Genomic DNA, 13986 nt, shown 5'->3' on the forward strand with positions numbered 1-13986 from the left:
TTCTGGAAGACCAGATGAGTCCCACGTCCCACTCTTCATCTTCATCTGTGCAGAGTGCAAACACCACCAAACATTCTGTTGTGTATCCAATTCACATTCATTTTAGAAGGCTTCTGTGGGTTGACGTACACATGTGCGATGGAGACACCTGCTTCAATGTAAGGTTGTCATGACAACCTTACATTCTTAATGTATATGTTATTCAGAAGCTATTGAAAAGGATACAAAATTGGGATTTTTTTTTATACGAAAACACATTTCTTACATTTGTGAACATTTCCAGTCCATCAGTCAAGTTCCAGCTATTTTGTAGGGGCAATGAGAAAACATGCATTGGTCTCTTTGCAGAAGTCTGACATGCGTCCACTCTCTGAGTCTGAGCTAGAGTTCTCCATTCCATAAAACTCATGGTCCCTGCTGATTGGACAGCTCTTGCTCTGACTCAGCAGAAGGTGTCAGACCTCTGCAGAGAGACCACTGCTCCCACATGGAGAGCAAAGGGCCTTCTCTGCAGCATGCAGGAAGGGAACAGATGTTTCGACATTTGGCTATACCTGTTTTTGAAAGAAATTCATTGTAAGACATTGAGCATCTTTTAATGCACCTGGAATGTATTTAGCCAATTTAAACTGAAAGTTAGAGCCCAACTCCATGAGATTAAAAATGACCACTTACAGTGGGGGGGGTTTCTGTACTGCAGGGGTTAATTGTTCATTTAGATCTAGGGGATGCAAAAAAAAGATCTACTTCCCCAATTCTCTGCACTGCTAGACTGGTCCCACCAGTATCTTCTTACCTATGCTTCAGCGGTCTAAGATCCTGACATCAATAAAGACAATGTACAGTAGGTCCAAAGCCCTGCATCGGACAAGATGGCACAGAGGGACAGAACACCAACAGAGCGTGGGGGAGTGCAACCTGCCAGGAGATCCAAGGATCAGGAAAGTTAAAGAGCTTCTCCTCTCCCCTAGACTAAACGAGCAGTTAAAACTTTGCAGTGCGCCCCACTGCATCGGATCATTTTCTAATTTACCAGAGTTGTGCTTTAAGATGGGTTTTAACAATACACTTCTAATACACAATATATTTTGTATCCGCTTACCATCTTCCACTTCCAGGAGGGCTTTTGCTAGGATGCTCCCAGCTACACTGATGGCTTGACACATGTAGTATCCAGAGTCCCCCGTCTGGACATCAATGATGGTTAATTCACCACTGGGTGATACTGAAAATCGGCCAATGGTCTGTGGCGGCTGGCTGGGGAAGAGCAATATCTGAAAACAAAATTCAAAATTCTCATTGGCTGTTACAAACATTTTGCCATATTTCGGTAGATACACAGGCCAGTATGGTCTATAGGACGGGTGTCAAACTGGCGGCCCTCCAGTTGTTGCCAAACTACAAGTCCCATGAGGCATTGCAAGATTGACAGTTGCAAGCATGACTCCCAAAGGCAGAGGCATGATGGAAATTGTAGCTTCGCAACAGCTGGAGGGCCGCCACTTTGATACCCCTGCTCTATAGACTAAAGGTCTATGTGGCATATATTAAAAAGACACTTTTTTTTAATTGAAAGATGCTATTACAGTCTACAATTACACATAGAACATGATTTAAAACACATTAGTACCATTCATTTTCATTATGTAGCTTAAAGGAAGAGAAAACTATACAGTACATTTCCAATTACCAGTTCCTATATTTAGACAAATCCCCTTGTAGGGACTGCAGAAGTATCCTCAGTTATATTTCATGTGTTTTTGCAACTAGTCAGTAGTCAGCTGTAGTCAGCCAGAGCTTTGTTTCTGTTTTCTGTGTTTGTTGGGTTTCTCTTAACCTCAGGACATTGATTATTTCTGCCTGCTGTGAGTTTTCTCCAGTAGTTAGTGTGAGATGTGACAATGTAAAGAATTATGAATGTTTTTCTGCCATGGCTAATGACAGAAGGTTTTATTCCAGTGATGTGAGCCAAGTGGAAAAGATAGATATTTGGAGTAACCTTCTAGAAGAGTTCCTCTTTCCTAGGCTTTTTGCCTGTAGAGGACGTCACTGTAGAGAAGGATCATGGGCCAAGGCCCAAAGAAATCTAAGCTGGCCTAGAGAATCAGGAAGATGGATACCAGCTGGAGAATCTTCAGATGAGTGTGCTATGTCGAATGATGTCCAGGAGGGTATAGGGGGAGCTGCAACTGGATGGACATGGCATAGAGACCACATTACTCAGCCTCGGGACTACACTAGAGGACCAATTACTATTGGAAGGCTTCTACTGTAGAATTCGGAGCCACCAACAGAGGTACCCAGAGATGTTATTATTTAATTTATTATTTATTGGAAGGCAGCTACTGAAGAATTTAGGTAGCCACTATCAACATTGTTTTTACAGATGGAAGGCTGCTACTTTAGAATCTCGAACCTCTAACACCTACTATAAAAAAAAGACCATCATCCATTTTTGTAGCAGACATAAGCAGGCTTGGGATATTTTTGCCCTTTTTGGGTATCTTGTACCACCAACTTTCTCTCTAGAAACTAAACTACAAAAAGACCAAAGTGACTGGAGCCCAATCTTTGGCGTTTTGGTGTTGCAAAGTGCAATTACAGGATGGGTCACAATTAGGAATTTAATAGCAGCAGCTTTTTTTGGGGTAACAGGTCTATTCTGAGAGTTATGTCAAGTGGGTCAGAGAGATGGCCTTGTTTTCACAGCTATTGTTTCAAAATTTTGCTCTGTGAAATGAATGTCTACTAAATTCTGAATCAGTTAAATGTGTGCAGAGGTCTGATTGCCATCGCTGAAGCAGATCGGATCATGGGTTATATGAACATCAGGAATCATTAAGTGTAGTGTGGAGCAAACATGAACCAATTTTAGTGCGTTCAGACAGAACAAAAGACCTCAGCGCCCCACCTCACAGCCAGCTCTGTTTGCTGACACAGAAAATAAAGCCATGTTCATTACAGCAGCAGCCTTGACACATCGGCCCCTGAGCTACAAATTTACGATATGGCCAGGTCAAGCCATGCTTTGTGTTTTGTTCCTGAATACACAACCTGCGGTTTACTTAACACTGAGGCTGTAATTCGGCCTGTTTACTTAAGAATATCAGATAATAAAAGGTACATTCCTTGCCGACCTCAAAGGGCCCCAATTCTGCTTTATAGGACTCTCTTTCTGTTTATTTATTCTGCTAAAAGACCCAGTAATGGGAGACTCCATTATTTTTATTAAGAGCCACAGGCAGAAGGTGGAGGAGGGGCACATACCACCAATCAGCAAAATCTTAAATCTAATTACCAAGCATTAATAAAGTATATGACTGGGAAAAAAAAAAATATTAGGACATCTCAGCGATACATACACATTTCTCCATGTTTTATCCTTTACAAAAGGTTGTAAATTGGGCAGCACAGTGGCTAAATTGTTAGCACTTCCGCCTGGCAGTACTAGGGTCATTGGTTCGAATCCCAACCAAGACACCACCTGACTGGAGTTTGCATGTTCTCCCTGTGCCTGCATGGCTTTCCTCTGGGTACTCAGGTTTCCTCCCACACTCCAAAGACATGCTGGTAGGTGAATTGGCTTGTCTAAATTGTCCCTAGTATGTGTATGTATGAATGTGAGTTAGGGACCTTAGATTGTACACCCCTTGAGGGTTAGGAACTGATGTGAATGTACAATATATATATAAAGCGCTGTGTAAATTGACAGAACTATATAAGTACCTGAAATAAATAAACAAATAAGTGCAGAAAAATAGCTGTAGATCTACCAGAAATCCGGCGAGCCCTGAACTTGCAGAGAGCCATCAACGCTTCCTCTGCTAAAAGTCAAAAGAATACCTTTGGATAAAATAGGGAGAGTTGAAAACCTCTGTTTTTTTTCCATCTGTCTCCAATTGGGGAGATTTCCCTTCACTTCCTGTCTTGTAGAGACAACAGGAAATGAGAAGTAAGCACTCCAATATAAGGGAAATCCCCTCTAAGGTTTCCTTGTAGGAGAATGTTTCCTTATTTCCTGTTCTGGGAGCAACTCAATATTTGGGTTTCTTCCACACTTTCAGTCCAAACAATGAAAGTTCAGCCAACATGCTTGTGGACCAGCACATTCCGTCATCAGGGCATGGAATCATTAAAAGCTTTTAAGTGATAATAAATCCTCAGCTTTTTAATTATTTTCAGCAGCTGATTTAAATCACTGAGTATGTAGCTTCTTCATATTTTAATCCTTAAATAGAAAAAGGAGTATAACGAGCGCTGGACAGTTTTAGAGCGAAATATAAAAGCAGCTGGCATGAAAGGCAAGCCTCCAAATCGCCTCGTGGTGGACAATCATATACAAAAACATGCAGCGCTAGAGTGAAGGGACCTATCTCATGATACGGAGTGACCACTTAATGAGATATAAACGCAGCTACCATAATAGTCTTAAGCAACCAATATTATAACATTCTCATAGTTAAGAAGGTGTAAATGGTGATAAAGGTGTCAAAGTCAATCTATCATAGGAGTGACGTAAATCTGTGACATCTGTGGTAGGAAATGTGGCTGTAGAATGCACTAACCAGATAGCGCAAATAAAAGCGCATTGGAGTAAAATGACCTACTCCTGGTCACTGGATCAGGGGACCTGCCGGAATGGTGGTCGTCTCTACTGTGGTCACCAGAGTCATCCGTGTCCTCTCCAGTTATGGAATTCCCAGGTATCCAGTGGAATAAACGCTCATATGGTGCAATATACACTTCCAAAGATGGCCGCCCGTGTCAAGGTGTGGACCATGTGGGTAGTGGTTGTGGGTCAAGTAGCATCTCCCTAACGCGTTTCGTGGCAACTGCACGTGCAGTTGCCACGAAACGCGTTAGGGAGATGCTACTTGACCCACAACCACTACCCACATGGTAGGCCATCTTTGGAAGTGTATATTGCACCATATGAGCGTTTATTCCACTGGATACCTGGGAATTCCATAACTGGAGAGGACACGGATGACTCTGGTGACCACAGTAGAGACGACCACCATTCCGGCAGGTCCCCTGATCCAGTGACCAGGAGTAGGTCATTTTACTCCAATGCGCTTTTATTTGCGCTATCTGGTTAGTGCATTCTACAGCCACATTTCCTACCACAGATGTCACAGATTTACGTCACTCCTATGATAGATTTACTTTGACACCTTTATCACCATTTACACCTTCTTAACTATGAGAATGTTATAATATTGGTTGCTTAAGACTATTATGGTAGCTGCGTTTATATCTCATTAAGTGGTCACTCCGTATCATGAGATAGGTCCATTCACTCTAGCGGTGCATGTTTTTGTATATGATATTTTAATCCTTGCCTATGTTCACTTTAAGCTGGTGTCATGACTGCCGTCTCTGGTTTCCTGTTTTAGGGTGGCTCCTTTCTCTTGCAGCATCCTATGGAGCCACCCTTGAATGCAGGAACTAGAGTTGTGTCTCCATACACTGCGAGCATCCATAGAAACACACAGCTTCATAGCCTAGGATGGTAAAGCACTCCCCTGCTCCTCCCTTCAGCTGGAGGCTGTGCTGTTCACTGTAAACTCTTTCCTATAAAGACCAGAAATTCAGAGAAGTAGCACTAAGAGAGCAGGAGCCAGCAGCATTGAAAAGTTGTAAAGTACAAGAGCTGGGGTAAGAATTTTAACAAATCTTTCACTGGGGAATTTTTATTGTATTGTGCTTAATGTGTTACGCTAAAAAACTGAAAAAAAAAAGTGAAACTGAGTTACTGAAACAATCCGTATTAGATCTAGCTTACTCACTTGTGGAATATTAGTTAAAACACTAGTCCCAATCAGTTTTGGCTTTTGATACACTTTTAAGGCCTGTTGTCTCCATAGCATGGCATTTTCCTTTGGACCAAAAGTTAATAAAATTTAAACAGCATGCTGGAAAATGTCCAGAGTCAACTGTTTACTTTCAGTATACAATGATGCCAACTGATATTTGCAACTCTCCGATTTCTCTCTTAGCTGTTCCATCTGCAGCCACTATTATCACCCCGCTGGTTAAAGTTTCACCTGGTGGGTAAACTCAGCTCTGAGCACATCCCCTCCTCTAGTAGAGATGGCACAGTGGGTCACATTCCCTCTGTAAACACTTCAATCCAACCACTTCTTGGGTGGTTAATCTCTGACCTGACCCAAACACAACCTCCCAGTCCTGATGAGAGCCAAAATATACGATGATGTCAGCAGTCTACAAAGGGTGCTGAGACAAAACGACATTCCTGGATGGCCACTGGCCAGGAATGAATGAAATCAGTGCTGCCTAAAATACATAAAATGACAGACGATGGCAGCATTAAAGAGGAACTTTCCCAATGTTTCCATGGTGCTTTCTACTGCCACCCCCTCTTACACATTAGCAAATAAAAGAAAAAAAAAAGTTTATTTGAAAATAAAAACTTTTTACATTTTTTTGCTTCCTAAATACTGGCCCAGGCCAGGATGATGCCACAGCCCCTCCTGCATGGGCAGACATGGCATGGGGTCTCTGCTAATTCTCTGCAGTGTGTGACTTAGCCGTCCCAGGAGCCATTTGCAAGGTGTCATGCTAGTGCAGGCCTGTAGACCAACAGAGACGATGTGTCTGCACATGTGCCGGATCTCAAAGATGGCGGTGTGGGAGAAGAGGGGCGAAGGGGTACCTTTTACTTCAAGCAAGATAATGCTAGGCTGTATGGTCTAGTACAGGGCTCTCCAAAGTTTGCAAACAAAGAGCCAGTTTAGTGTCCTTCAGACTATGGGGAGCCGGACTGTGGCTAGTGGGGGTAGAAATTGTCCTGGTGTCAGTGGGAGTAAGCAATGCCCCATTTTTAGTCCCAGTGGTAGGAAATCTGTCCCATTGTTGGTGTCAGTGGGAGGAATAGTGTCTCCTATCAGTGGGAGGAATAGTGTCTCCTAGCAGTGGGAGGAATAGTGTCTCGTAGCAGTGGGAGGAATGGCGTCTCCTATCAGTGGGAGGAATGGCGTCTCGTAGCAGTGGGAGGAATAGCGTCTCCTATCAGTGGGAGGAATAGCGTCTCCTATCAGTGGGAGGAATAGCGTCTCCTATCAGTGGGAGGAATAGCGTCTCCTATCAGTGGGAAGAATAGCGTCTCCTATCAGTGGGAGGAATAGCGTCTCGTAGCAGTGGGCGGAATAGCGTCTCGTAGCAGTGGGAGGAATAGCGTCTCGTAGCAGTGGGAGGAATAGCGTCTCGTAGCAGTGGGAGGAATAGCGTCTCGTAGCAGTGGGAGGAATAGCGTCTCGTAGCAGTGGGAGGAATAGCGTCGCGTAGCAGTGGGAGGAATAGCGTCGCGTAGCAGTGGGAGGAATAGCGTCTCGTAGCAGTGGGAGGAATAGCGTCTCCTATCAGCGGGAGGAGTAGCGTCTCCTATCAGCGGGAGGAGTAGCGTCTCCTATCAGCGGGAGGAGTAGCGTCTCCTATCAGCGGGAGGAGTAGCGTCTCCTATCAGCGGGAGGAATAGCGTCTCCTATCAGCGGGAGGAATAGCGTCTCCTATCAGCGGGAGGAATAGCGTCTCCTATCAGTGGGCTGCATCCGGCCCATGAGCCGCGGTTTGGAGACCACTGGTCTAGCAAGTATGTTTTTTTAAATTGTAAAACAGAGACAAGAGTTAGGGATTTTTATTTAGGCAAAACCAAGTTCCTCTTTAGGGACTGTTCACACCACAGAGCATGCGTACATTCTTCACACAATGCGTACAAACACGCGCTGCAACGTATCTTTAAATGCATTGCAATGCTTGCTTTTTTCTCCCCCCCGCATCTCCCAACACTGCGAAAAAATTCAATATGTCCTGTTATTTTTTTTAGCGAACACCAATGCAGCACATTTATGTGAAGCTAAGAAACTTGCCTTGCTCTTACTTTAGGACTATGTTGGGAAACACGATGCTTCTGGTGTGAATGAGCCCTAAAGTGATTGTAAAGTCCAACAATGAATGTCTCGTATTTACTCCCTTTTGGTCTGTTAAATTTGCAATTGAAAGAGTTTTGTCATATCTGTTTGACAAAAGCAAAAAAAAAGAAAAAAAATACACGTCGATCCTGCCAGAAACAACCAATTCAAATGTTTCCATTTGTCTTCAAAGATTAGAGAAAGTTTAATGTAAACTCATTTTTGATCGGCTACCATAGAGTACGTCATCACGCTTACCTGGCTCCCTTCTTTCTGCCAGAACACAGCGGGTGGAGGGTTCCCTTTGGTCTCACACTGGAAGGTCACGGTGCGGCCCTGGACGACAATTTGGTCTCGTGGACGGGTCACCAGCTGGGGCGGAACTGGAATGTAACAAGCATTAGATTAGATAATTCAGACTAAATAAGAATTAAGCATGCTAAAATATTGGCCATTGATGCTTTTCCCACCTCTAAAAGCTCACTATTGCCTAATTACCACCACAAAATTAAGAGAACCGTTCATAACTGGGGGCTTACACAGAAATCAGAATATTCTGTCTTACAGCTGAACTCCAGCCTTCCCTTCAGTCTTGTACAGATGTACAGGTTCCTCTCCTGGACTGAAATTGCTAACTTTGATTACACTGCACACTGTGAGCTTCTCACAAAGTGCATTAGAAGCTTCAGCAAGCCAGAGAGAGCCCACCTCATTTCCTGCTGAGGAACGTCCTGCATCATCTGGCACTTTCCTCCCCAGCCTGACTGTCCTTGGCCCACCCCTTTCATGTAATACCGGTTTCCTAGGATGGTCTGTATGCAAATACATCCTGCCCCTGAGGACACGTAAATCACTCAAATAGTCCTGCACAGTTATGATAATTTTACCAGATATATATATAATATTACATAATCTCAGTCCTGATTCGTTGGCAGTAGGGTTATGGATACACAAGAGCTGTTTGTATGCAAGTGATTTGTTGAATTGCAGCTTGCAAGTCCCTTACTGAACCAATCACAGCATCTCTCTGCCAATGGGAAACACTAAACTTTTCAGCCATTGGAAGAAAGTAGCGTTGGATGGGCCAGGTGGGCAGGAAAAGCTCTCATGGCTGCAGCCTAACGCCTCCACCTCTGGTTATTGTACGGTCAGCCTCAGTGGTTGCTTCTCTAGTAACTCTTTAATATTCCAGACTGTTACTGCATTACACATAAAACAATTGCTGGACATTTCGGCTGTAAATCTGAATTCCCATTTCTAGCGTTTGTTGTGAAGCAGATCGCGCCCGCTAATTACTAGTACTTATTTACAAGGATATGAGCTCAGTTTCGCCTCCACCACAGTAAAGGGCTCCCAGAAGGTCCGTGTTAAAAGACAGCGCTTTAAATATTCATAAAAGCATCCCGCTCAAGGCTCTGCGCTGCAGTAAACACGGCTACATGTAGACGTGTTTCTTTCACATTCAGTCATTTATTTAAAGTGTTCGTCTGGACACTTTAGCTGTTACGGCAGATTTAGATTATAGTATTAAAGGAAAAGTCCAGGAGGATGAAGATCCCTGGTAAATTTACAGAAAGGTGGGCACTTGCTATGCCTCTGTGATGCCAAAGAGTTCTTGTGAATTGGTTTGTTAAATGCGGATGTGGAAGCAGGGGCGGACTGACAACTCATGGGGCCCCCGGGCAATAGGGGATCATGGGGCCCCTGTGTCCTTGCCCAAACTCAAAAAAGCCTATGAAAAAGGTACCAGGGGCATCTCATGGGGCCCCCTACTGACCCCGGGCCCTCGGGCAGTGCCCGAGTTTCCAAATGGTCAGTCCGCCCCTGTGTGGAAGTGATATTTTAATTTTGTGGAGTCTATCTTTCTTATGCCATGCTGCCATCTCATGGGATCTAGCCTCTGAAAATACTGCCATCTCTTGAGATCTTTCTTCTGACCATGCCGACATCTCTTCAGATCTCTCTTTTGACCATGTTGTCATCTCCTGAGATCTTTCTTCTACTGCAATCTATTGAGATCTGTGTTCTGACCATAATGGCATTTCTTGAGATCTCTACTTTGACAACACCACCATCTCATAAGATCTATCTTCCAATCATACTGCCATTTCTTGAGATCTTTGTTCTGCAATCACTTGAGATCTTTCTCCTGATCATGCTACAGTCTCTTGAGATCTTTCTTCTGACCATGCTACAATCTCTTGAGATCTTTCTTCTGCAATCACTTGAGATCTTTCCTCTGACCATGATGCCTTCTCTTGAGATTTTTTCATCTGACCATGATGCCTTCTCCTGGGATCTATCTAAGTATGCTACTATCTACTTAGGAGTGTGCCCAGTCTCCCTGTTATATCTATACAAAATATAGAGCAGAGAAGACTTAGCTGTGACAGACCCAGACACTCAAACTGAATGCCTTCATATAAGAATCTGTTAGGTGGTGGGAGGTAAACCCGTCGTTACTATAGAGGCACTTTCCTACAATGTAGGCTCTTCACTTATATCTCCTAGCCCTACTTTCAGCAAGTCCTGGACTGCTCCAACAAATCAGCTGCAACACCTTCTGGTAGTATAAAGAGCTGCCTTCCTTTTGACCAAGAAGGTCACTCATTATATTAATGGGTCAATAGGAACAATTAAATGCACTTTTTCAGTAGCATGCTACACACCCACACTGTGGCACACCATAATGCACATTAAAGAAAAGGTGCATTTCCGATGTTACATTAAAACAAGGCTTAGGGTGAAGGGGCTCAGAATGCCTTTGACAGGTTGCTGATAAACAGTGTGATAAAAGAGCCAATTTTAAGCAAGGTTCAATGATCAGCTAGCTTTTCCTCTACTGTACAGGGGTAATGGCAATTTTAGGCAGTTGGATGTGATTGCTATCATATAGGAAGAGTGACAGACATAGAAGAATGGAGGATCAGAACCAGATCTGGAAGTATTTCCCAGAAGTAGTGTGTGCACTTCGCTGTCTCCATGGCATAAGTATCAAGGTGGGTCCTGGTACGGGGCGGGTGGAGCGCCTCCCTGTCCCTCATTGCTGGAGAGAAGCTGGACGTCTACCAGTAGCCTTAGACAATTTTGTGGCAATTTGTAGTAGAAATTGAAACCACTTCAGTTCTATTCTCTGACATGTTAAATCACCTTCCATCTCAATTTTTGTAATTTGTAATAAAACCACAAAATCTTGGTGGTGGATTGCTGACTGAAAGCAGCAGAATTTCCAAGTGCAGGACCAGCATACTTTCTACACAAAGTGAGGATATGACTTTTGGAAGAACCGATCCTTTAAAGTGGTCAGGAACATCAGGAAAATGGCATGAGCTTCCTTGCCACTTTAGTCAGGGCTCAGAGATGAAAGGGACCCTAGACATGAGGTCAGGGCCCCAGCTCTTTAGCTGATAAGGGCTAGACAGGAAATTAGCTGCTTATTAGCTGTGGGACAAGGTTGGGATATGACCTAAATGTACCCAATCCCATCTATTAACCCTTTAAAGGCTTGTTCACAAGGCATACAAAAATGTACACCGACGTGTTAAAACATGTTGCCATGCATTTTTAATGAACTGTGCAGCATTCAACTGTTTAAATGCATTTTCACTGTACAGGCCATATCAGAGGTCAAAACACTGATTGTTTTTTTTTTTTGATAGACAACATTGAAGCACGTTATGCATTTCTGGAGTTACATTGCACACAAATGCAACAGGACTACATTTTTCCCTCAATGCATGCCCATTAGTGCAACTTACAATTTAGTGTACCTCACCATCTGGTCTGTCTTTATCATTAGTGATACAATAAACTCAGGTCTGCATTGTTAAAATGATGGTCAGCTCTTCCATCAAATGATCATTGAACAGACCAGTGAGCTGATGTCACCATCGCATGACTAAGGTCAGAAAATCACACAAAAATTGCAATTTCAACCCATCGTACGATAATCTGATCGTTAGTACGCAGCAATCATCCGAAATTACTACAAGGGACAAGCACGAACATTTTTGACGTACAATCCCAGATCATACGATTTTCGTTTAACCAGTACAGTTTTCGTCTGAAAATACAATACAAATACATTACATCTCTTCCAAATTTTTTTTTTTTTTTGGAACTTTAGTAACCTCTTTATTTTCGTTTGAGACTAGCATGCAAAAAAACAAAAAACAAAAAGGGATGATCATTTGTCCAGTATTCTGAACATGTATACGGGGCTTTACACTGCTCATGCTAAGACAGGAACCCATGACTTCTTGATGGGAAAGGTGGTCAGTCTACAAGGCCTCTATGGTGATGGCCAGATTTGTCATATGGGTGGACTGTGCAGGGTGTCATATCATCTAGAGCAGTGGTCGGCAAGCCGCGGCTCGCGAGCCACATGCGGCTCTTTACCCAGTCTAATGCGGCTCTTCTGTGTGCCGGGCGCCTGCTCCCCTCCCTCCTCTCGGTCGGCCGCTCCCCTGCCTCCTCTCGGTTGGCAGCCCCAAAAGTCCGCGCGGACCTTTTAATCCGGCTTGCGGATGTGGCTGTCAGGATGTGTGTAGGCGGGGCAGCGTGCCGAACGTGAGGGGAGGGGAGCTAGGCTCCTCTCACAGTCCGCCCTGAAGACCCGAACGGCGCGGGAAGACAGCGAGAGGAACGCAAAAGGTAAGTGAATTGACACGGGGGACTTGGCTTACTAGAAGGGGGGGGGGGGGGAATAGTACTGTGGGGGATGAAATACTATATGAGGGATGAATTACTTTATGAGGGATGAAATACTATATGGGGGGATGAAATACTATATGGGGGATGAATTACTATATCAGGGATGAATTACTATATGAGGGATGAAATACTATATGGGGGGATGAAATACTATATGGGGGGATGAAATACTATATGGGGGGATGAATTACTATATGAGGGATGAAATACTATATGGGGGGATGAAATACTATATGAGGGATGAAATACTATATGGGGGATGAATTACTATATGAGGGATGAATTACTGTATGAGGGATGAAATACTATATGAGGGATGAAATACTATATGAGGGGATGAAATACTATATGGGGGGATGAAATACTATATGGGGGATGAAATACTATATGAGGGATGAAATACTATATGAGGGATGAAATACTATATGAGGGATGAAATACTATATGGGGGGATGAAATACTATATGGGGGGATGAAATACTATATGGGGGGATGAAATACTATATGAGGGATGAATTACTATATGAGGGATGAAATACTATATGGGGGGATGAAATACTATATGGGGGGATGAAATACTATATGAGGGATGAATTACTATATGGGGGGATGAAATACTATATGAGGGATGAATTACTATATGAGGGATGAAATACTATATGAGGGATGAAATACTATATGGGGGGATGAAATACTATATGAGGGATGAAATACTATATGGGGGGATGAAATACTATATGAGGGATGAAATACTATATGAGGGATGAATTACTATATGGGGGATGAAATACTATATGAGGGATGAAATACTATATGGGGGATGAAATACTATACGGGGGATGAAATACTATACGGGGGATGAAATACTATACGAGGGATGAAATACTATACGGGGGATGAATTGCTATGGGGGATGAATTACTATATGGGGGATGAATTACTATGGGGGATGAATTACTATATGGGGGATGAATTACTATATGGGGGATGAATTACTATATGGGGGATGAATTACTATGGGGGATGAATTACACTATGGGGGATGAATTACACTATGGGGGATGAATTACTATATGGGGGATGAATTACTATGGGGGATGAATTACTATATGGGAGATGTATTTTCAGTTTTAAAAATGTGGCTCTCAAAATAAATTTCAATCATGGTTTTGGCGAGATTTGGCTCAGTTGAAAAAAAAGGTTGCCCACCACTGATCTAGAGGACAATGGAAGGGATTGTTCAAGAGCCAAACAGAGGCGCCAGTATGACCTTCCATCCCTGCCATTTCTTATCTGATTGGACATCAGTTTGGAGGGGGCCAATATAGGAGCAGGTTATCAT

At 43.3% G+C, this 13986-nt stretch overlaps 1 protein-coding gene across 1 annotated transcript in view; it reads right to left on the reverse strand.

Moving 5' to 3' along the window:
- The window catches only part of ROBO3 (roundabout guidance receptor 3), a 207191-nt gene that overhangs the window by 57759 nt on the left and 135446 nt on the right, over window positions 1–13986 (reverse strand). Inside the window, exons 7-8 of the mRNA XM_089652131.1 lie at window positions 8190–8314; window positions 1103–1274 (exon numbers count right to left, since the gene is read on the reverse strand). Coding sequence (XP_089508257.1) covers window positions 1103–1274; window positions 8190–8314 — 297 coding nt within the window. The remainder of the gene's footprint in view (window positions 1–1102; window positions 1275–8189; window positions 8315–13986) is intronic.

This window comes from Staurois parvus, unplaced genomic scaffold, assembly GCF_062004578.1.
Source record: "Staurois parvus isolate SC_StPar_1 unplaced genomic scaffold, SC_StPar_1.0 ptg000671l, whole genome shotgun sequence".
NCBI classification, from domain to species: Eukaryota; Metazoa; Chordata; class Amphibia; order Anura; family Ranidae; genus Staurois; species Staurois parvus.